The sequence below is a fragment of the Lathamus discolor genome, chromosome 5, assembly GCF_037157495.1.
Source record: "Lathamus discolor isolate bLatDis1 chromosome 5, bLatDis1.hap1, whole genome shotgun sequence".
NCBI lineage: Eukaryota > Metazoa > Chordata > Aves > Psittaciformes > Psittacidae > Lathamus > Lathamus discolor.
Genome location: NC_088888.1, coordinates 27093685 through 27116599, shown reverse-complemented (window position 1 = coordinate 27116599; position 22915 = coordinate 27093685). Strand labels below are relative to the sequence as shown.

At 39.3% G+C, this 22915-nt stretch overlaps 1 protein-coding gene across 4 annotated transcripts in view; it reads right to left on the bottom strand.

The window, feature by feature from the left end:
• Window positions 1–1061: 1061 nt before the first annotated feature.
• The window catches only part of LOC136014942 (protein ELYS-like), a 44691-nt gene continuing 22837 nt past the window's right edge, over window positions 1062–22915 (bottom strand). For all 4 annotated transcript variants that reach the window (XM_065680122.1, XM_065680121.1, XM_065680124.1 and 1 more), the window contains 21 exons: window positions 22488–22592; window positions 21756–21849; window positions 20138–20261; window positions 19973–20029; window positions 19255–19401; window positions 18501–18688; window positions 18158–18302; window positions 17541–17672; window positions 16335–16482; window positions 16099–16249; window positions 15802–15903; window positions 15196–15391; window positions 13720–13917; window positions 12049–12478; window positions 10559–10661; window positions 9611–9720; window positions 8096–8280; window positions 4489–6322; window positions 3633–3766; window positions 3065–3171; window positions 1062–2455 (listed from right to left, as the gene is read on the bottom strand). In XM_065680122.1, coding sequence (XP_065536194.1) covers window positions 2263–2455; window positions 3065–3171; window positions 3633–3766; window positions 4489–6322; window positions 8096–8280; window positions 9611–9720; window positions 10559–10661; window positions 12049–12478; window positions 13720–13917; window positions 15196–15391; window positions 15802–15903; window positions 16099–16249; window positions 16335–16482; window positions 17541–17672; window positions 18158–18302; window positions 18501–18688; window positions 19255–19401; window positions 19973–20029; window positions 20138–20261; window positions 21756–21849; window positions 22488–22592 — 4883 coding nt within the window. In that variant the 3' untranslated portion in view covers window positions 1062–2262. The remainder of the gene's footprint in view (window positions 2456–3064; window positions 3172–3632; window positions 3767–4488; window positions 6323–8095; window positions 8281–9610; window positions 9721–10558; window positions 10662–12048; window positions 12479–13719; window positions 13918–15195; window positions 15392–15801; window positions 15904–16098; window positions 16250–16334; window positions 16483–17540; window positions 17673–18157; window positions 18303–18500; window positions 18689–19254; window positions 19402–19972; window positions 20030–20137; window positions 20262–21755; window positions 21850–22487; window positions 22593–22915) is intronic.

Here is a 22915-nt window from a genome sequence, read left to right as displayed (position 1 = left end):
CCTGGGCTCTAAAGAATGGTCAGTGCCTGATTTTGGTTCTGTTTCCTTCTGTCCTTTAAACTTTCTGAAATCCCATTCCTTGTCATACATGACACAGTCTTTTTAAACTGCTCCCTGGGGAAACTGGTCAGCACCCAAGAAAGATGCATTAAGTAACTGAAAAAAAAAAAAACCCCAAAAAACAACCCAACAAACCAAAACCAACCCACAAAACCTCCCCAAGCCCAGAGGTCAGATAATTGTATTAAAATTCCTGTAAGATAAAACATGACTAGACTACTACAAACCTTTATAGGAAGTTACTAAATCTCATGCCAATCTTCTCATTATGACTATTGATTTATTTTCTCCCTCCAAAGCACTGCCAAATGAGAATAATTCAGCTGAGCTGGTTATAAAACAAAAAGGCTAAAAATTGCTAAAAATTAATCATAAAATTAGCTAATATTTTCTTTGTATCTAATTGATTTTCATATAAAAAAATACTGTGAGAAACATATGAAACCCCTAGTGAAACAATCTTCACTAGCCTTTCATCGGTAAATTCTGCCTGATCAGGAATTAGAGTATTTAATAAATAATCTTGTGAACTACACAAAACATACTCAGATTTGACACTCACTTTCTATTCTAGTTTGGAAAGTCTGATCTTTTACCCCATTTTCTGAGCTATTCATTGCATTCCTGTATTATGTGAATTTAAAAAAAGTATAACTGGAGCTCCCCCCACCCTTCCTCTTTGACCATATTTATACTGTAAAGTTCAAGTACAAAATATTCAGAGTAAATAATTACTGACCTGACCGAAAGGTCTCACCTGAGGTGCCACTTTCACAGACAACATTGGGCTTTTTTAAATCTCTCAGTTATGAATAATCCCAAGGAAGAAAAAAAAAAAAAAAATCCAAGCGCATGCAACTACTTCTCTAGAATGACCTGAGATACAAAAATCATGGCCCTAGGAAGAGTTTCTTTTCCAAGCTTAGTCTGTTAATAATGCAATCATCCACTACATACAAGGTATTAGTTATCCAATAAATTATTTCTTAGAGTAACTGTAGTAGTTTTTACTAAATGAAAAGTTTAATATCAGGTTCCATCAATCTGTAGTCTTCAAAGTTGCATCCATATATAAATTAACATACATAAAAATAATCCGTTGTCAAAAAGACTGCACACCAAAATAGTACTTCCATGTCAGTTTTTAAAAGAATAGGTTTTCTGAGTTTATTTTTACAAATTGAACCTTTATAGGGGCATTTACTCCATTACCCAAGATTATTTTTGAATAGTTGTTTCATTATATGGTTTGTAACTAAGATTTCTGTGCATTTTTGTACCTTTTCCAGACTATTATTTTAGCTTTACCATCAGGTTTTCAGTGCTGTGATATGCAGGCTTCAAATATTGCAAGCTATGTTCACAGACAGTAATTATTTCAATGACAGTCACATTTCTATTAGCCTTATGAAAATAATTTTGGCTGAAATTTCAAAGTATGTGGGTAATACTCCCTTAAATGTGCTATGCTACAGTAAGCATCACATCCTCTGTAGTTAATTTTTTGCCGACAACAAACTGTAAAAAATAATGAAACATCTGAGGTGTGATCTAGGTTTTATGAATTAAAGAGCAGCTTTCCCAAAGTTTTAAGACAAATACAAAAAATATTGCACAGCTTAAAATACAATTGTTTACATTCTGACTCCAATACAGTACAACTCAACTGTGACTGTAAGCAATTGCCCCTCTGCATTGTGAATCCAATTCTTTGTGCCAGAAGGTCAAACAAAATTTTCAAAATTTAAACTACTATGTTTCAAATCTTGACTTGTTAAAAGAATTCTAAGCAAACTTTTGAAAGGCTTAAAAAGCTTCTGGCCTCACTTTTGAGGGTCAGCAATTTTGCAAACCAACAGTAAAACTTCTGAGCGATACAGATCACTCAACCACTATTCCCCTCAAAAAGCTGTAAGACAGTAAGCATATTTGAAGTATACATTTTTATTAACATTCCTAAAATAAGCTGTATTTACATATTATATAAATGTATGAAGTCTTAATATAAAATAGAAAACTGCATTGGCTGAGGAAATCAACACTCCATATGGAGTTACTTATTGAAGACCATTTGTTTATGAAATTTTACAATAATTTATATAAATTATCTCTTCCAAATTAGATGATTTTTTTCTTTTTAATAATCCACACAATTTTGATGACTTTACAAACAGTGGTGTACAATATAAACTTAAAAAACAGTTACAGCATCCTCCGGCGCACAACTGGCTTTGGAAAATTAGACAGTCTTTTTTTGCTCTTTCGTAGAGTCTTCTCTGCCATGTCTGTGGTTTCTTTCTGTTTGCTTTTTGTTCCATCCATTGGACTTCCAAATGGAGAGATGAATTTTATTTCCACTGGTGGAGGTGACCAAGAACCTTCTTTTCTTGGGGTTCTGAAAAAAGAGAGAGGTATCAAGCTGATTTCTTATCACCAACAGCATTTAGCAGAGGAAAAAACAAAATTGAATTACACAAATCAACGCAAAGGAATTTTTTATGGGTTTCTTTGGAGATGGTATCAAGGTAGAAAAGTTATATAAATAAACTTCCTTTTACTTTCATTCCTTACCAGACTGCCCCAAACATTCTCAGTCACTAGTCATACCAGCCTTCGGAACACCCCACCACAGCTTTTAAAAGTCAAACAGTTTTCCAGAAAGAACCAGAAGTTCTCTTCACTCATTGTCTGACCTTTTCCTGCTTTGTATGGGGAACTAAAGACCTTAAGAGTGTGGTTTTCATACAGTGGAGTAAGACAATGAAGAATCATTGCATGCTATCATTGCAAAGATCCACTTGCCCTTTTTTATCTCTTCCCTCTTCTGTTTCCATTAATAAACTAAACCATTAAGCAGAGAAAAAGGTGCCAATTAGACCAGCAAGATGGGCAGGATGGTAAAGTCAGCAGAATTACTCAGCCAAGTGACGAACAAGTTGTTAGGGGCTAACAGCTGAATCACTACCACAATAATGTATGTAAGTGTTCAAGAAGAATTTCATACTTGCTTGTTTTCTTCACTTTTGATTTTGCAGTTCTACCTCTCTTCAATTTTTGCTTTCCCACAGACTCTACAGATTTAGTATCCTCTTCCTCTTTAGTTGGAATTTCCTATGTTAAGACAAAAATATTAGTCATGCACGAGTTCTGACACTTTTACAGAATATACATGAATGCTTCTTTTATGAAGAAGTCATGCCAAAGTTATTTCCAAAAGCATTACAGTTTCTCTCTGCAAAAACAAACGTTCCATCTCAAATTACTGAATCTGGTCAATAAATAAAGGTCAAATTCTGAAATTAACAGATAACACATCAGGTAAGTTTTAAGGAAGTCCACTGTGCCTTTTGTTAAATGCAAAACAAAACTTATTAATTCCTGATTTACATAGATTCAATGTTTATTTTTGAAGCTAGTTTTCATAAAGGAAAACCCCCTGTTTACCTGATGTATTTAAAACTCTCTTTTTAGATATTCTTTCAAAGAAAAAGGCAAGGCAATACAAAGCATGATTTGGAAAAGCAATACAGAATGAAAATCAAGAACATCAGACAACCAGAGTTTTTACTTACTGATTCTGTCACAATTCGGGAAATGCTAGATACATTTTTGCTTCTTGACCTCAAAAGAGGGGGTGAAAAGACAAACTGGGAAGACAAGTCCGGGTCTAAATCCTTCAGCTGCACAGGATCGTCTGCTTTCTCAGCTAAAATGACAATGCATTGTTAACAGGTATGTACATTATACATAAAGGAGAGTGACATTAAATTACAGCTGATAATCAAGAGCACAACAGCTTTCTGAATAAAAGGTCTAATCAGCCTTATAAATTCACTTGTCCACAGTAACTCATAAACCCAAAATAAGCCAGTGTAGTGATTTTGTCTGCACTTATATAACCAAAGATACTACATAAATATCAAAGATATATGCTCAAGAGGTATCAGCAGTCCTTACACATTTCAAAATAACATTCTTATTACGTACTCTAATAAAATGAACCCTTTGCACAGTAACTTCACTAACAAAGTTTATGCCCAAGAAAAAACATCATGTAAGTAAATGGCTACATAGTTTGTTGGAAGATGCATCTCATTTTAAGAAAAACTGAACAGAATTTGAAAGCACATCATCTTTATTTCGCTGTTGGAGGGAAGAGAGAGCAATCACATAGTGACATATAACCTCCAGTTTCCAAAACTGATAGAAATTAAGCTCATGACAAAAATTCAGCTTAAATTTCATTTCACTCTACTCAGACCAGCCTCATCTACTTCTACCACAAGGAGCCATCCAGTCATGTACAGCTCAGAAAGATCTAACTCTTTTCAGTTTTTTTAGTCTGCGTGTTTACATTCTTTACAATACTTGAAGCCATCCTCAAAACAGCAACATGCCCTATTTTGTGTATAAACATAGTGCACTTACCTTTAAATTTCTTTGTCAGCTTTGTGAGAGGAGGAGAGAAAAGGAAAGACTCATTTTCTTCAACTGACAGTTTTTGATGCATGGCAGTTTTGTGGGATCTGGTTCTTGTAATACGATCTGTTGAAGCTCTTGATGTTTCACTATATCCTGATGGGTTTGTGTCTTCAGGCAGCAAAAGACTGCCACCAGGTCCTTGGGGGAAGGCCTCCTCCCCTGTGCTCTCCTCCTGTACTGATCGTCTCTTTCTGCCCCGTCGCCCTGCCCTAACTGGAGTCCTGGGTGTGGCCAATTCCTCATTTGGCTCTGCAGATGTCTGCTCATGAGTATCTGTTTTTTCTGGTTTAGCCTGTGGAATTCTTCTTGCTCTCCTCCTAGGAGTATCAAGGACTTCCACTTTCCCACCTGAAGTTGAGTCTTCCTGAGTGAAGACAGACTCTGTGTCTGCCAGGAGATTCTGTGCCCCCTTCCTAGCACTTCTTCTAGGAGTGACAGGAAGTTTAAATTCTGTTTGAGGAAGCAATGATTTAGACAGATTAAGGTCAGAATTTTCTGACACTTCTGATGAACTTATCTTTCTTCTTCTGCCTCTTTTAGTGGGCACAGGTAAAAGGAGCTGGTCACTGGGCTGCACCTCCTGATCCTTGACAGTATTTTCGGGAAACTGTAAACTAATGCTTTTCAGTTTTCTTGCACTTCTACTGGGACTGACTGCTGTTTTTGTCTTACGATCAGTGTCAGTCTGACCAGTTTCTGGATCTCCCACTAAACTTTTCCCTCCTCTAGTCCTTTTGGGAGTAGCAGAAGCAGTAATGCTACCTTCAGTAAGAGATGTTTCCTCATTTGCCTCTTCCAAGAGTGCAGATGCAGCTTCCTTTGCTCTCCTTAAACCTCTTCTTGGAGTAACAGCTGTGGCCTGTGTACTGATGGACAATGTTTGATCATCAGAATGGCCACTTTCTACTTTTTCTATATTAGCTTGTTTAGGCTTCCGACCTCTCCTCGGAGTAACAGGCGTCACAGGTATTTGCTCTTCTTGAGCATTTTCTTCTGTTCGAAGGCTAGAAGTCTCAGATGCTTCTTTTGTTCGCCTGGTACTTCTCCTGGGAGACAGTCCAAACAGAACTGGTTTCTCTGGGTTCCGTAGCTGCACATCACCTGGAGATGGAATATTCAGACTTCTCAGCTGTCCCCTGGCACGTGTTCTCGGAGTGATGACATAACCTACTTGATGTCTGCTGGTTTCATCTTCCACTCCTTCTGGCACAGCTGTTAAGGGAGCTTTTGCCTTCTGGAATCGAGTTACCTTTTTACCTATCGTCTCATGAATAGACTGTTCCACAGTTTCAGATGTAAATTCTTTACTTCTTGTGTCTTTGATTACATCCAATAAGTTCTCAGCAATGGCTACTTTAATGGGTTCAGGCACATACGGGAGTGACTCTGTGGTATTCTGAGACTCCTGATCGCTAGTTACAGTAGACACAGAGTTTGTAACACATTCTTGGTTTTCAGTGTTTCCTAAATAGCCCACAGGTTTTGCCTCTGTTGTTCCAGATGCTTTAGAATCATCTACTAATGTAGGGTCTCCCATCTCCGCTTCACCTTCATCTCCTTCTAAGACTAAAGTAAAATTACTCTGGGGTATAAAAAGCTCTCCATCTCCCTCAGCTGCATCACATTCATCACCATTATCAGGCAAACCACAAGCAAACTGTTGCTCTATAGTATCACAGCTGTGTTGAAGGTTGCCTGACGGATGTAGTTCACTGTACAGTGATGCTTCATCAGGTGCTTCTTCTGAGGTTTGTGCCTTAACCACACTATATTCAATAACCTGAAATTAAAAAATGGCTGTTAATACATTACCGATTACCAAACAGACTAACTTCAAACTGAGCTAGATAAAACTGAGGACAGTGAAATGCTGCTACACCTTTCTGATCACCCTCTAATGTAAAGTTAGTGACATACAAATACTCTCCACTACAAACACAAGTACTCAGTGTATGCAGCCACATGCTCTACTGCTGGTATTTCTGCTCCTGACTAACAGTTTGCATCCACCTATGAACAAAACCAAGCAGTTTTACAACACAAACTGCATAGACAACTGGCAGTAATTGTCACATTGCAGTACTTTCTGGACTGACTACAAATCAACAGAGTGACCATCTCTGCACCTACCCATGTTCAAGAATTATGCCCCCCAAGTTTCAGTCATGATAGTTGTGACCTCAACACTCAGTCAGGGTGGCCAAGTATCACATTTGACAACTCAGCACTGTATTTTAAGGAGTCACCTGGATTGCAAGAGGCAACACATGTATTCTAAATAACTCCATCTCATGTCTTGTAGTTCCCTGTATTGAGCAATTATTCTTTCCTTCCAGATCCACCTGAGATACTCGAGCTTGTATGTTGAGAATGAAAGTACTACCTGTTACATATTTCAAGTGACTCAAATGGTCAAGAGAATTGAATCAATGTGTAAACACCTTTGCCCAAGCCTCTAAGTCATAGTGCTAGCCATCAATGGCAGGAAGAAGTAAGCCACCCTGCAGGAGTCTCCATGGAATCTGCTTTTTTTCTTGCTTCCTGCCTTGCCAAAAGTTGCTGAAGTGTCACATACTAGCAACATGCCATCCTTCAAAACTCAATTCAGGAAAGACCTGTCTGCAAAAACTTTCCTTTAATACTTACATATCTATGAACAAGAAAGCTGCAAGTAGTTTGTCCTAAATTCAGTGAAGGCAGACAAACCAAAACCCAATGCGTACATATAAAACAGTAAGCACCAGTTATAACGAAAGCAGAAAACCTTTCACTGTAACTGCTACATGATGACCCCAGAAGCTTTGTGACCACCTCATGTCCCTACTTCCTTCTTCCCATCCCAAAATTTTCATTTCTCCCCATAAGTTATTTATGTACTCCCAAGTCTATAATTATCTTCTCTACAGAGCTGTCCTGAATTGGAAAGCCATGACAAGTTAAGTAAGTGACTACCCATTTGACTTTATCTGAAATCTAAGACATTGAAAAGCATCTTCTGTTACTTAAACCCAATCAATATTACTAATTCCTGTAATTATAATCCTACCAGAAACAGTTTCTTTCAATATGGTACTTAGAGGACATCCACAATGAATTCAAGCTCACACATCAGCCCCAGTAGAATAACAGGGGAAAACCTGGGACAGCTGGAGAATCTCCAGTTCTGACTTTCAGTCCATATGAACAACCTTTTAAAATTCACAATTCACAAAAGTTTAGATGTTAAAAGGTGTGGTAAAAAAAATAATAATAAAAGATTAAGTAGTTGGAAATACCTTGACACTGAAATTAACTCATTATGGGGAACTGTTTGTGTCAATAAGGAATTGTTTGCTACTACAGTTCTCAAAGTCCCAAATCTTGACAGATTCCATTCTGTGTTACAGGTACAGAAAAACATATCTGCACTTACATAACGAGGTTTTAACTTGTATTAGCCAGCTAAAGAAACAGAGATGGTTTTGTGTGCCTTCTCACTGTCAGGAAGAAAGGACTGCCCTCCATTTGCGAAGAGTTTTCTATTTTAAAGAAAAGGGGAAAACAGTTTACTTACGTTAATTTCCTCAATTTTAGGAAGACTGTTGGAACCAGTTATTTCTTCCTGTGGAGAAGGAGCTTCGGCTTCAACTTCAGCTGCTCCTAGGTTAGGTTCTTTAGGCAAATCCACATACTTCTCCTCAAGGTGTATCTCTGAATAAGCACTGACCACATCCTCACTGTCAAGGACACCTATCACAGCTAGAAGAGATTCATATAATTTTAACTGCAATATAAATGACACAGGTTTAAGCAACAGGAACTAGCAGAGGGAGCATGAACAAACAACACAGTTTTCCATCCTGCCACATATACTGGGCTTCCTCCACAAACTAGAAGCCAGAACTATCCATCTGGTAAAGGAGGCAACCTCACAATTAATTTAAAAGAGGAAAGGGTAAAATTAGCTGGTAAGTCCATAGAGAAAAAGAACAACAGAGAAAATGGTGGCTGGAAAGGCTAGTTATTTTTCACAGCCAGGATGCATCATCTTTTAAAATAATAACTCAAGCAGCAGATCCCACAGTATGCACTTTAGCAGTGGTGTACAACAGCAAAGTAGAGAACTGCAGTAGCAGCCCTGCAGAGAAGGACTTGACGGTGCTGGTTGATGAGAAAACGAACATGAGCCGGCAGTGTGCGCTCGCAGCCCAGAAAGCCAACCGTATCCTGGGCTGCATCAAAAGGAGCGTGACCAGCAGGTCGAAAGAGGTGATCCTGGCCCTCTGCTCTGCTCTTGTGAGACCTCACCTGGAGTATTGTGTGCAGTTCTGGTGCCCTCAACATAAAAAGGACATGGAACTGCTGGAACAAGTCCACAGGAGGGCCACGAGGATGATCAGGGGACTGGAGCACCTCCCGTATGAAGACAGGCTGAGGAAGTTAGGGCTCTTCAGCCTGGAGAAGAGAAGGCTGCGTGGGGACCTCATAGCAGCCTTCCAGTACCTGAAGGGGGCCTATAGGGATGCTGGGGAGGGACTCTTCGTCAGGGACTGTAGTGACAGGACAAGGGGTAACGGGTTAAAACTTAAACAGGGGAAGTTTAGATTGGATATAAGGAGGAAATTCTTTCCTGTTAGGGTGGTGAGACACTGGAATCATTTGCCCAGGGAGGTTGCGAGTGCTCCATCCCTGGCGGTGTTCAAGGCCAGGCTGGATGAAGCCTTGGGTGACATGGTTTAGTGTGAGGTGTCCCGGCCCATGGCAGGGCGGTTGGAACGACATGGTCTTAAGGTCCTTTCCAACCCTAACTATTCTACGATTCTATGATTCTAACTGATCTCCCCTTCCAGTATTTTTAATCCTACCAATTTTCTCAGTATCTTTATCAATAACAGGAACATTCACTATGCAATTTCTAGAAGCACTTTCTTTGAGGAAGGTGGCCTCTCTACAGTTTAATGGAAGTTAGCAGTAACATCTTAGTACTGCTTCAGTCTGAGACACCTATAATGGTATAGCAAACCACATATTTTACTTCAGGAGTTCAGCTACTTCAACTCACATCACATCTCCAACATACTGTACATACATTCACTGTCTGCTCCTGGGGATTCAGAAAGCTGTGGATTTGTCGCAACTGGCATGACTTTTTCTTCTGATGAAGAGGAAGGCATCTTGGACTCCTGGTGATTTGTTTCACTTCATGGAAAGAAAGAGAAAATCATAAAAGTTCCAAAACAAACCTTGAAGAGCTTTACATACTACTTTCTCACTGCAAAATCTTTAAGTTGCAAAAGAGAGGAATTAAAAAAAAACCAACCCAGAAATTCTTTTACCAACAGACCTCCATTCAATTCATGGCTCATAGTATGCAACGAACCAAGTATTAAATATTCTTCTCAGCTATCTAACACTAGAGAATAACAACAGAGTTGTATTAAAGAATTATATACTGCCTTCTGTAGAAAGAATGCAATTGCTGTATTGGAGGTTTAGAACAAATACTGGTACAAACTCTTGTTCAGTAAGTTACCACATGAAATTAAGGGTTCTTTCATTGTTAATATTCTGTCTTGATCACTAAGCACTTGCTAATTGAGCACACAAATAGAAATTAAGTGGATAAAATACTGCCAGAAACTCAAACCCCAAAATGAACCTACTAAAGTTGCAGTAATCTCAGTAATTTTTAGCTACAAAATTCTCAGACAAAAGCAGGGCTTCTGTTCGCAGCATCTACTTAGTAACCCTCAAACTGTAAAAAAGGTTTATCTAGCCCATTGAATGAAGTCTTTATCACCATACTTTGGGGTCTGCAATCATTTGAAAAAAAAAAAAGGCTCAAATTGACAGCTGGTCACTCTGACTTACATTCATGCCAAATTAGTTCTGTTCACAGACAGGAACAGAAAAGCCATTATCTATAAGAACACAGTAAAGAACCAACAGCAGCTGAAAAAACATAGTTTCCAAAGCCAGGGAAGCCAGCAATTACATGTTGTGCAAACCCAAAGAGGTATCTATTTTATGAACTTACCCTTCACTTGAAGTCCCAAAAGCAGCAGACTCAGCAGCTTTAAACACCAATTTACCATTGTCAGGAAGGGTAAGACATTCAGCATTTGATTCTTTCACAAATCCTACAAAACCAGACAGTTGGATTACTTCTATATTGCACTTTAACATAATTGTTTATAAAAGTACAAATGAGTGTAAAGTGAGCCTTTATGCATTTCACATAGGAGAGTGATTTAACAAAATAATGCTACCCACACTTCAACTGTACAGAAGACTTGAATTCTTTCCAGTAAACCAAGAAGCACGATGCATAATTTCAGTTCAGAAAACAAAATTACTTGATACTCTGTTTACAAACTAAACTTGGTACATTACTGACCTAATACATACAAACTTCAGAAAACATCCTTCCTTCTTAAAACTGGGCAGGATTTTTTCTTATTTCTCTTTGGATAATTTACCCCATTGCAGCAATACTTCTTTCCTTTCCTGACTCCATTTCTCCTCTTCTAAAAGAATGCATCTAGGGTCTTTTCTTGTTTTTTTTTCTCATGATTGACTGGTGACATCAAAACCCCACCGCCTTCTAACCTGTTCTTATTTCAGCAGGGTCAATTTTAGAAACATCCTCCTTTTCTTGTTTCTACTGTCTGCTTCCTCCAGACCCAGCAACTACCTTTGCAGACAAACTGTTTCAAGACCTCAGACACACAACTCCAAACACTTGCAGACATATCTCAGAAATAACAAACTTTTTTTGGTAAGGAGTTGAATGGACTCATCTCTGTTTGTCACTGACTGCAGCTGTGTTTCCACATCTCCCTCTTCCTGCACTACTTTCCTTCCCAGCTCTTCATACCTCCTCAACAGCTAGTGAGCCACAACTCTATCTCATCTGCCAGCAGAACTATTCATATGAACACATCCTCAGCAACTGAACTGCCTTGATTGAGTTCAATTGACCTAAATTTCCAAACACAAGTGAAATAGGTTTGGAAAAAGCTGCATAAGCTTTTGAGCTAGCAAAATGAGCAAGTATAGCTGTATTAAGCAGCAGACACAGAAAACAGACTTACTTCTAGAAGAAAACTATTTAACTGAGCACTAACAAGGTGGTTTATAAAAGCAAAAAGAAAACTATCTAGTCAAAGCACACCATACACTTAACTTGCTGAAAAAACCCAGCACCCTATGGAGGTATCCCTGAAACATAACCAAAAGCTTAAGTTTTCAGTTTGCTTCCCTCTCAAAACTCTCCACAAATCACTGCTGCCTCTCAGCTACAACTATACACAAGAGATGCCAACCCAAAGTAGTGTTCATTCATAATATCCAGGATAGCTAAAAAAAGAAGGACTCTAAACAGTGGCAATTTTAAACCCCAAGACAAGGAAGTGCCTAGGATACCTATGAGCACTCATTGTTAACTGCTGCATTTATCAGCAATTTAATCTTTTGAAGACATTTGAATTAATTCAGAAACTTAGGTTATCACAGTATGAAACGCACCAGCTTCTTCCCTTAGCTCTGATGAACCTGGTTCTTCCATCTGGAAAGGTTTATCTTCAACCATTTCACTGTCTTCTTCCTTCTCCGACTCTAGAAAATCAGCAGTCTCTTCGACGGAAGAATTAGCTGGCTTAGCAGCTATAAAGATTACATCATCTTCAAAATCGCCAGGTGATTTTGCATCGTGATACTCCAGAGTAGTTTGGTCTGACCTGGCAGAAACATTACTATTTTCTTTGCTGACAACCATATTCTCCAAACCATCTCCAGGTATGCTTTCTGAAGACTCTTCCATTCCACCAACATCTTTCTCAGGATTGCTCAGAGCAAAGAGAGTTGTTTTAACTCTACTTTCAGACCAAGCATCCTTCACCGCTCCACGATGACGCTCAGATGAAGCTTCAGACAGCATTTTATCTTGTACAGTTACCTTAAAAATAAGTAAGAAATCGATAAATAACATGCATATTCTTTTGTCAAAGCAAGAAAAAACCAAACCCCACCTAAGCATATACCAATACCTTTAAGTTTTAAAAGTGGCACCTTAAGCAAGGAGCTAAAAAATTTAATCTCATTCTAACACTAACTTGGCTTTTAAAGCACAGTGTACAAAATAATCACACTTTTGACTGCTTTCCACAACGTTGGAGAATTAAGATGAAGTGGGTCTTTTAAGTACTTCCTTCTACTGTCATATCAAGTCTGTTCACTGGGTTCACTACTACGTTTTCAAGAAGAGGAACCTTTGTATAGTAAAATCGTAACTCATAATTCCTCTCTTTTGTCTGCTCACCTTTTCAGCTTGCATGCATCACTACAACATTTTAGTAATCCCTATGCTGATAGCACATTAGAAGTAAACTAACCTGGTCACGCTGCATTATTAGTGAGAACTTCATATATAAAAAGGCCTCTTATTACAACTGAGTAACAGGCAAAAAAAAAAAAAAAATAAAAGAACTAGACAAGGACAATTTCTTATTATACATACGGAAAGCTCACACTAGTAACATGCCCCTGTTCAGCCCAATTTTGTTAAGTTCCTTCACTAACTGCATGATGAGCTGGATCAGTGAATCCAACTGACAGAACAAAAAGAGGAGTAAGAAGTTGACAGCTTCCAGAAGGACAATACTACAAATGCTGTCCATGGTGCAAGGTGAGAGGCAAATCTGAGAATTTTAAGGCTAGGGAACAGCCAACAGTACAGCTCTCTTCATTAAGAGTCTATTCTTATCACAACTGAAGTAAACTCAGCCTGACAAAAAGAGCGACTGAAAGTAAATACAGTTCATGAGTTCTGCTGCTTTACAAGATGTTTAATTCCCAAAGCTTGACAAACCCAAACAACTGGCTCAATCTGTTCCTCACCTTCCTGCTGTACCACCACCTGAAAAGGTACAGCAGGAAACTAGGAAAAAAACAGCTCCTAACAAGTCTTGAATAAAAATCACCAAGGTCACTGACATCTATTATCAACGCGTTCGTGCAGGCATGTGATGCTACAGACAGTCCAACATAACCTTTTCTGACCAAATTCAAGTCTGCCGCGCTAATCTGTAATTTCAGTTCTCAATCTAAGGAGTTTTGGCAAGCTTCGAGAGCAGCTAAAGCAAATCACAGTCTAGAAAGCCTTTAACTGCAAAAATCACTAACTACAACCCAGCTTACCCCAACAGTCCATTTTGCACTCGAGCCCTCTTCCCTGAAGGATATTCTAGGTTCCTTAGCTCGCAGAGGAGGAGTAACTGATCGTCCCGGAGATGCAGAGGGAGTTGCTAAGGGTGTGGTGCGAAGGCTGGATCTGAGGATAGATTGAGGAGTAAACCCAGGAAAACCAGAAGCAGACATGGCCAAATCTTTAGCTCTCTATGAAAAGAAACAGAAACATTTAAACTCAGTTCAATTTCAAAACAGAGAACTGCACTTGTCAAATCAACTTTATTTAAACTAGTGTTCACGTTTAAATTACAACCTGGGTTTGTAGCAGCAGAGAACACAAAAGTTTTACTCCTGCACTGCTCTTTTTCCAAAGGCACAAAACCCTTACTGATAAAAACACAGGCTTTTTATGATTCTTTTGGCTTTCCACTGTTGTTTTTTTTTTTTAAATGCCAGCATAAGATGTTATTTTTCAAATTCCTGAAGAACAGGGATATGGCATTTTGTTGTCTGGCACCTTGTCTCCCACCCCAGTGATTTTTCCAATTTCTATAATGCTCTTCCCAAAGCATACAATAATTCCAACTTTAGCCCAGATACACTGAGTGAGCACACTGCCATGTGCAATGACAAACAGCAAAGCAACAGCTGATTTTTGACACTTATTAATCAATCCATGCACCAGACTAAATTAAATGACACTGCTGTAAAAATACCTCCACCTCTTCATTTAGAAGCGTTCAGGTCTTCTTAGCTTAGCTCAGTGAAGGTTTTACAGGGGGTTAAAAGGAGGATAATGAAACTAGCTTCACGATACAGACAATATAGAAGAAGAAGAAAATAGAACTCTGAGAGATCACAACTGCTTTGTTCAAGCAGACAAAGGCAAAAAGATCAGCACCAAGATGACAGGTCAAATGTTATTTCTTTGCACTGTAAGATCATGATGGCTGTGAATGGGAGCACAGTTTAACTCAAACAGCTAATGGATAAAATTACTGCAAAAAGCCATCACTGAATTCCACACAGGCTAACATCACTTAACCTACATCACTTAGCTGTCATTCACTGAACTGGATTAGGAAACTGATGTGTATGCATCTTGCTTGTACATCAAACTATACAGAACTATCAAGCATTTAAATGATGAGATGGTTAAGCCAGAAACTGCACCTTTAAGGATCTAAGTATACTGAAGAGTCCAATTTTAACTTGGATCCATGCAATGAAAGCAAGTGGATTTCACAAACCTACAGGACATCGTGCACACTGCAACTAATGCAGAACTAAGCTTTCCCCATTCAAGACTGTTCCCAACATACTGCTTCCTAAAGGACTGTATGTACACTAAATACAAGCATGCTGAAAAGATTCCACAAATTGAATCCAACAGTGTTTGGGTTAATACTTTGGGGGGGTTCATTTTGAGCACAGTTTACAGGCTTTTGTCTTGGCTGGTTGTTACTGGTCTTTTAGAACACAAACCTTAACCACCAGAGGAGTCTCTAGCAGATTCAGCTCTGATGCTCTTAAAAACTTCTTCTGTAAGGCGGAACCATGCAGATTTGAATTCACTGGGCTGGACGCCATGAATGAAGTAGAATCTCTGCGTGGTGACTGCCAGGCACCACCATGCTCTGCAGAACATGAAGGAACAGGACGAACCACCGAATCCAGCAATCTGTTAAGAGGCACAATTTCAAACAGGAACATAAACAAATGCATGACAAAATGGTGTTCGAGAAATCTGAGATGATACCGAACAAAAACTCACTGAATGAGAAATCACTTCTTTATCCTTTGTACTTAATGTCCTAAATCTCTGCCTCTGAGGCAAGAGTAACCCAATTTTAAGTTGAACAAGTGACATAATGCTCATGTCAGAAGGAAATTCCTCTACCTCTCAATGCTGGGACCACTTCAAATTCTCCATTAAAGAAAAGCTGACCTTTTCTTTAGCAGATACAAAACTCACTGCAAACAGAACAATTTGTAAAGACAGAAAGAATATGCACACATACATACACACACACACATATATATTTACGAGTAGGAACCCCTTCGTGAAATACCCGTTCTGTAGATCTGTACCTGGAACGTTTCTGTGAGAATTTTGTAACTGGTGTTCCAACAAATGCATCTGGCAACTCTGCAGCAGGGAGAGGAGGTGCTGGTGGTTCTGTAGCTCTAGGGCTAGAACCGAAAGGAAAATGTAACTGACGATGGTACCAATTCTTAAATGCTATACACTGGATGTGCAAAAACCCAGACAAAGCTTTCTTCAGGTCACCTTCCCTCCAAAACACTAACATAACTGACAGGGGTTTCTCCCTCTCTCTCTTTTCAAATACACAGCTCAAGATGAAATGTTATGAAAAGGCTGCTTACCTATCATATTGTAAGAAACCGGTTTTCTGCTCATTTCCTACCCACACTTCTCCAATTTTAGACAATACGTTACTGATGAAAGTTGCTCTTGTATGCACATGTCCTGCATTAGCTTGTCTTGCCACTGTTGATAATGGCTTTGGTCTTGCAACTGTAATGCAAGATGGAAAGAAGATCACCCTTGTGGAATCAAAGTGATGGTTACTTGTCCAGTGTATCTGCCCCCTAAAAATTACCTTCTCTTAAGATGGATGAAGGCAGATGGTAAGGCTTGGCTCTCTCTACAGCCAGCTTCCTTTGAACCCTAGGAAGGATCTTGCCATACTGTTCTAATATAGAATTTCTGGCAACTGCTCTCTCTCTCAAGCGAGGATCACGATCACCCTGACAAATGAAAAGCATAAAGCAGAACATTAACTAATTACAAGTTCACTGCACAGCACCACATGAGCTCCCATCCCTGAATAAACTTACTCTACAGATAGGGTAAAATACATCCACTGCACAGAAGAGCATCAAATTCTTACCCAGCAGCACACACCTATTTCATCTGGTGTTTGTTGCAAAGAGGAAGGAGGATTAAATCACAAGAAAGATGACAACTCTAAGTTAAAACAATTCTGGCACTCCACAGAACCTTTTTCAGATACACTTGTTATAACCTGCAATTTTCAAACAGCAGGCTTTCCCTACAATGCAACACATTCTAGCTGTACAAAAAACTTCAGCTGGAGAACCTAAATCTTCCAAGACTACCTGATAAATGGGATTCTCTCGAAAACTCTCATTCCAGAGAACAGCAAATGTATCACAGATTCATAACAAAATTCACAAAATTGAAACTAGCTGTTTTGACAGACAAAAGTTAGATGAGAATTTCTGTCAAGAAAGTGGTAAAATGAAAGGTGTGGAATGTGAAAACAAAAAAAAACCCACACCGATTTTACCTGTGGACTGACACCCAGACTGGCCTCAGCTAGAAAAATGAAGTTGCGTGCAAGACACAAGAGGTGACATATTGCACAGAAATAAGGTGACATACAACATACCCTTCATTCCACAGAAATAAATGACACAACAATCTCGCAATTATCAAAACCATACAAAACATACACACCTGAGCAACTGAGTGATACAGCTAACTGACAGAAAAGATAGGGATATTTAGTCCACAGATGCAAACAAACTAATTTAAGCAGAGGCAACAACGGTGTGCATTATTTATCACAGATATTCAGAGAGCACCTTTGGAGAAATATTCTGTTCAAATTTCATGTTCAGATGTAACTTAACGTGTAGAAACGTATTCCTAATATTTCAAAAAATGGTTTACAAAACAAAGCAGGAATATTACTAAGTAAAAAAAAAAACCAAAAACAAAAAACAACTAGTGAGTAACTCCTAACAGATACTTGCACATCAAACACAAATATTACACTTACCATAAGATTACCCTTCATTGACTGATTCAACTGCAGTGCTGGAATATAATTGGAACGCTGCAGATGGTGGACTAGAAGAAATTCATGATTCTGAACACCAGCACTGGTCTGCAGAAACTTCTCCAGACACTCCTGTGGGAAAGAGCACATTGTAAAAATCTACTGTGCTTCTGCCTCTTCTCTTAGAATCATAGAATCACAGAATAGTTAGGGTTGGAAAGGACCTTAAGATCCTCCAGTTTCAACCCCACTGCCATGGGCAGTGACACCTCACACTAAACCATCTCACCCAAGGCTTCGTCCAACCTGGCCTTGAACACCGCCAGGGATGCAGCATTCACAGCCTCCCCAGGCAACTCATTCCAGTGCCTCACCACCCTCACAGTAACTTCCTTATATCCAGTCTAAAACCTCCCCTGTTTAAGTTTTAACCCGTTACCCCTTCTAATGTCACTACAGTCCCTGATGAATAGTCCCTCCCCAGCACCCCTATAGACCCCCTTCAGATACTGGAAGGCTGCTATGAGGTCTCCACACAGCCTTCTCTTCTCCAGGCTGAACAGCCCCAACTTTTTTTTTCTCTTTCCAATTCAGATTTTTTTCTTGTCCACACTTACTTGTTCAGAGCCTGTGAAAGGCAGCTTCAGCAAGTCTTCCATTAGTCCCATCTCCTGGCAGAGCTCATACATGTGCTTTAACAGCTCTTCCGTGTTTAACTTAGTCGTGTGTTGGTGCAACAGACCCCAGGCCTCCACCATGCACCTGCAGTTCATTTTGTTGAGATATAAAGGAATACCAGGAATTCATTTGGCTGAGATGCAATATAATAGCATAACCAAAAAATGCCCCAAACTACTGTATTCAAAGCTTAATGGAAATGTAGGGGAAGGTGTTTTGTGCCGCTTGTTCTGCACCTGTCACAATACTGGAGTGCCAGAATGGAGGGACAGATTCCTTTACCTATTGGACAGCAACACGGTGAGGAAAAGCCGAACGTCACTACTGCTTGACATCGATGGCTTCATCATCTGCAAGTATCTGAGGGCTCGCCTGTGCTCTCCTTGGCTCATGAGGGCTTGAATAATCCTCCTGTGTTGCCAGGACACAGTTTTGATTGTAGCTGGATGAAAGAGAAGGGCCAGGGAATTCTGTAGACGGTAGAGATCAGGTTTATTATAATCCATGCAGCCACACGTGTAACAAAGATATTCAAAAGTTTCTGACAAAATCATTTAGTCACACAGAAGAGGAAGTGTTGGAAGAGGAGTAATTCACACTTGTCAGTATACAAACAGCACTCCTTATAAACATGTTACCAAGTACTATATTATTCTGTCAGACTAACAGATTTTATTAACATCATAAAGAGCAACCTTAAGCATCAGAAAGGACATGAATTAGGTTGAAAAGTCAGTTCTGCATCCTTATGTCTCAAAGCTCGCTGCTAGAATCACAGTGCTCCTATCTAGAGGACCTAAACCATTGTTTCTGAGGAAGTGCTCAACTGGTCTGCTGAGAATGACCTAAACAATGGCTTTGAAAATTCAAATACCATCATCAAGCATTATGAAACCCGATGTCTTCTTTGTGTTAATTCATTTCCCGACAAAGTAGTTAATACTGAATTTCAAATCACAACTTGCTGCTGAAGATGTCGCAGCAGTATTACAAAATGACTTCTAATGTTTTAGTATCAAATCTCTACCATACTTACTTCATAATCGTTGTGATCTAGAAGCCAGTAACCTTGAATAAGCTTCACAAGACCCCAAGGGATACCAAAGGCCGTTGGGAAGGAGTCAATTGAAGTCTCTGTTTTATTCGGAAAGGAATGCATGATGTCTAGCAGCAAGTAGATTGTCTGACATCAAGTATCTAATTAAGGCAAATGAATTTGTAAGACCCAATACACTGCATTTAGAAAAAAAAAAAAAAAACAAACCCTAAAAAAAACAGAAGAACTCAGAAGTGGTGGGAAGCAGAAAATACAAGTGTTTTAGTCTTGGCAATTTAAGCCATTATCACCTGAAGATACGCTGGTTGTAATCACAAGATTACATTCTAAATGAACAGCCCAAAAGGAGCACCCCTGGATTTCTGAAAGGTACTCCAAAAGAATCACTTCAGGTATTTAAAACTTCAGTTGTCAGCTCAGCCTGGAAAAGGGATGGTTTGGGCAAAATTCAGGTACTGGTAAACCACTGGCAGGGAAACTTTTGCCCTGAAGCAGCACGGTTTTGTGCATCATTCCAGCAAGGAGCCATTTGCCAGAGATAAAGGTGCTTCAGCAAATCAAAAACTGGGCTCCATTCTGAGAAAAACTAAGGGAGGGTTTTGTCTTTAACATTGCTTAGTAAGCCTGCTTTCCCACAGCAGAAAAGACACGAATCTCCATGTACTGAAGGTGCAATGAGAATTACTAGAAAGGATACAATTGCATGTTTGTAGTTTTCTTCAATGCTTTCTAGCAAATAGAGATCCAGCAGGGCCTGAAAGGGAAAGTTACAAGCTCTTAAAAAGCTCCTGTCTTTCAGAAATCACTGGCTTTTGGGTGGGGGTTTGCTGTTGCTGCTGTTTTCAGTGGACACAACACCTACGTGTAAACTAGCGGGTGGGTATTTCCCAGTTCCTCCTTCATCTCTCTGCCACAGCTTCTCGACTTGGCCTCCTAACTGGGAAACCATTCCATCAATCATCAAGCAGTCAGAATCCCATTTTCCTCTGCAACAAAAGGTAGCAAGGATTTGGACCTAGGCTCCAGCCACTAGGTGTAAGAATTTCCTTCAGTCAACACAAAGCAAAAGCTCCCATAAGTCAAGAAAGTAACAAACATACAGAGGCCTGAATATGGTTTGAAAGGCACATGAAAGACATTTCCAACTCAGATGAAATACATTCGTTAGATCATATTGAGTCATTAAAGCAGTACAAAGCAGTAATCCTAAAAGCTCTCTTAAGGGGAAAGCTGCGATGGCCTTTTAGTTTTCAAGTTTTCTTTTTTGTTGTGTTACTTGTATTACCCAAGGAAAACAAAGTTTTTGAATTAACCACGCTCATCCTGTCTAACAGAGGAAACATACCAGTATTAAAGTACCAGGACTGTTCCTTATGCCAAATCCAATGCATTAAATTGAAGTGCTCCAACACACAGGTGGGAGACAACACAAAGGAAGTTTCAGATCTGGTTCTCAGCATCTCACTTTGGTTACGAAAATTGAAGTGACTGTCACAAAGCTGAGCAAACACGAAATTTTAGCAGCATCTCAACAGCGTCTTTTGTTTCTCTACACACACCACTGCAATTATGGATGGCTGAACATTCTTCAAAAGTCCATCTCAGCCTTCTGCTGACTGCGACTTACCCTGTCATTTCCTGATGATAAAAAGCAGCAAGAGCACACCACAACTTGTATGCTTGGTAAGGAACACACAAGACTGTAAGTTACCTGACAAGTAAGCCAAGTGAGATGAACTTCCAATACCTAACACCCTGCAGGTTCCACCTTAACTCATCTTGCAGCACCTTGTTCACCACATTGTGGACTAAGCTTCTTTCGGTCTTTAGTCAGTTTTCAGTACAATTTACAAAGAAGAATCTCCAGTCACCTAATCCAAAGGATATCACCTATGGCCTAGTACACCAGTCCACATAAGAGAGTTCACATGAGGAAGTGAATTTTATCCAACCATCCAGTAAAGTGCTAGGTGTGCCAGGTACATGTAACTGACACTATCTTACTAAATTACACATATTTCCTTGTGAGTAGGAGGCATAGGCCAGAACAATTATTACCTTCTATTACTAGTCAACAAGAGAAAAGATCCTCTTATTTATTTAAAACCAAAACCAGAACAGCACTTTCTTCTCTGTCCAACTGCTCTGCAAAAGCTGAGCTTTGCTGATCTGGAGGTGACTGATCCTACCCTAAATACATGGCCCTTTTCAGCAGTAACAAGTTGTACAGATTAGCTGATGCGCTAAGTACTCTACAAGAACAGACAATACCAACAAATGGTACTAAGCAGACCTATACATAAACATTTCACACAAGAAAGTAACCTCTGCGACCAACAGAACACAAGCATCACTCAAGTCCAGAGCATTGCTGGCCAATGCACTGAGCTTAGCAAATAAAGCTGTTGCTACAAAAAGCCATTCACCTCCACCTGTGAATTTGCAATGGAAGTGTACTAGAGATTTCCCATAAGCCTTACCCTGATAAACGTTCAAGTTTCTGTCGATGGCCAGTATAGTATCTCTGAATCAGAGGATAGTTGTAGAAAGGTCTAGACAAATGCATAGCATCATCTACAGGCAATAAAGAAAAAGCAAGTTAAAGAAATAGTATCACATTCTTAAACTAAAATTTTTGACAAAAGACAGAACAATACAAGCTAAAAATCAAGAAGCACAGGGAAGCTTCCTACTCTGAAAGAAGCCCATCTTGCTTCTATCTCTGCTAAGAGATGTAGGCACAAGACTCAGTTCCTTCTTGTCTCAAGTGCATTTCAGGCTTACAGTGAAAGTGGAATTCAGAATATGAACTATAAGCTCTAGTTCGGTATATAAAAAAACAAAACCAAACATTTTTTTCAAGTGATGCTTTTAGAGTAAAAAATGCATTCCAGAATTTGCTGTTTAATAGTAATTGGATTAAAACCCCAGGCATTTTACACTGTGGATACAAGCAGCTCCTTAAAGCCAGAGGCTTACTGCTCTCTACATAAAAACATCCAGGAAAAAAACTGCTTGCATTATTCTACACTCCGCATTTGAAAACCCAGTAAAACCTCCGTTTCACTCACAAAACTTCAGCACACAATGACCCTGAACCAGCACAACTTGGGATTAATGAAACATTTACACAAGCATGGCTAAGGATGTGGTGACAGAATTACTTAGCACACACTCTGCTTGTTACACACATTACTGCACTTGATACTTACCTAAACCCTCTGGGAGTAGACTGGATCGACAGAACCAGATAACCACTTGTGCATACAAAGAAATGAGGCTGGTTACCACCTGCTTATTTCTCAAGTCTGCATAACCTGAAAAAAAATCCATGACATGACTTTTGCTATGGAATTCCTTTCATTCTGACAAAACTCCCTTCATCAGACCAACAGAAATTATTAAAATGTCTTGGCATTTTTCACTCTGTTTCACATTTGTATTTGAAGAAAACCCCACAACAACAACCAAAGCAAAAAGCAACAACTACGAAACAACAGATTCACTAAAGATAAAATATAAAATAACATTAACAGAAAGCCTGAACTATTAAGTACATTCATGAATGAGGCACCCGTTTTTCATGTAGCAGAGATTTTTTACGATAGCAAAGGGATGTTTTATTTTTCCTCACCCTGCC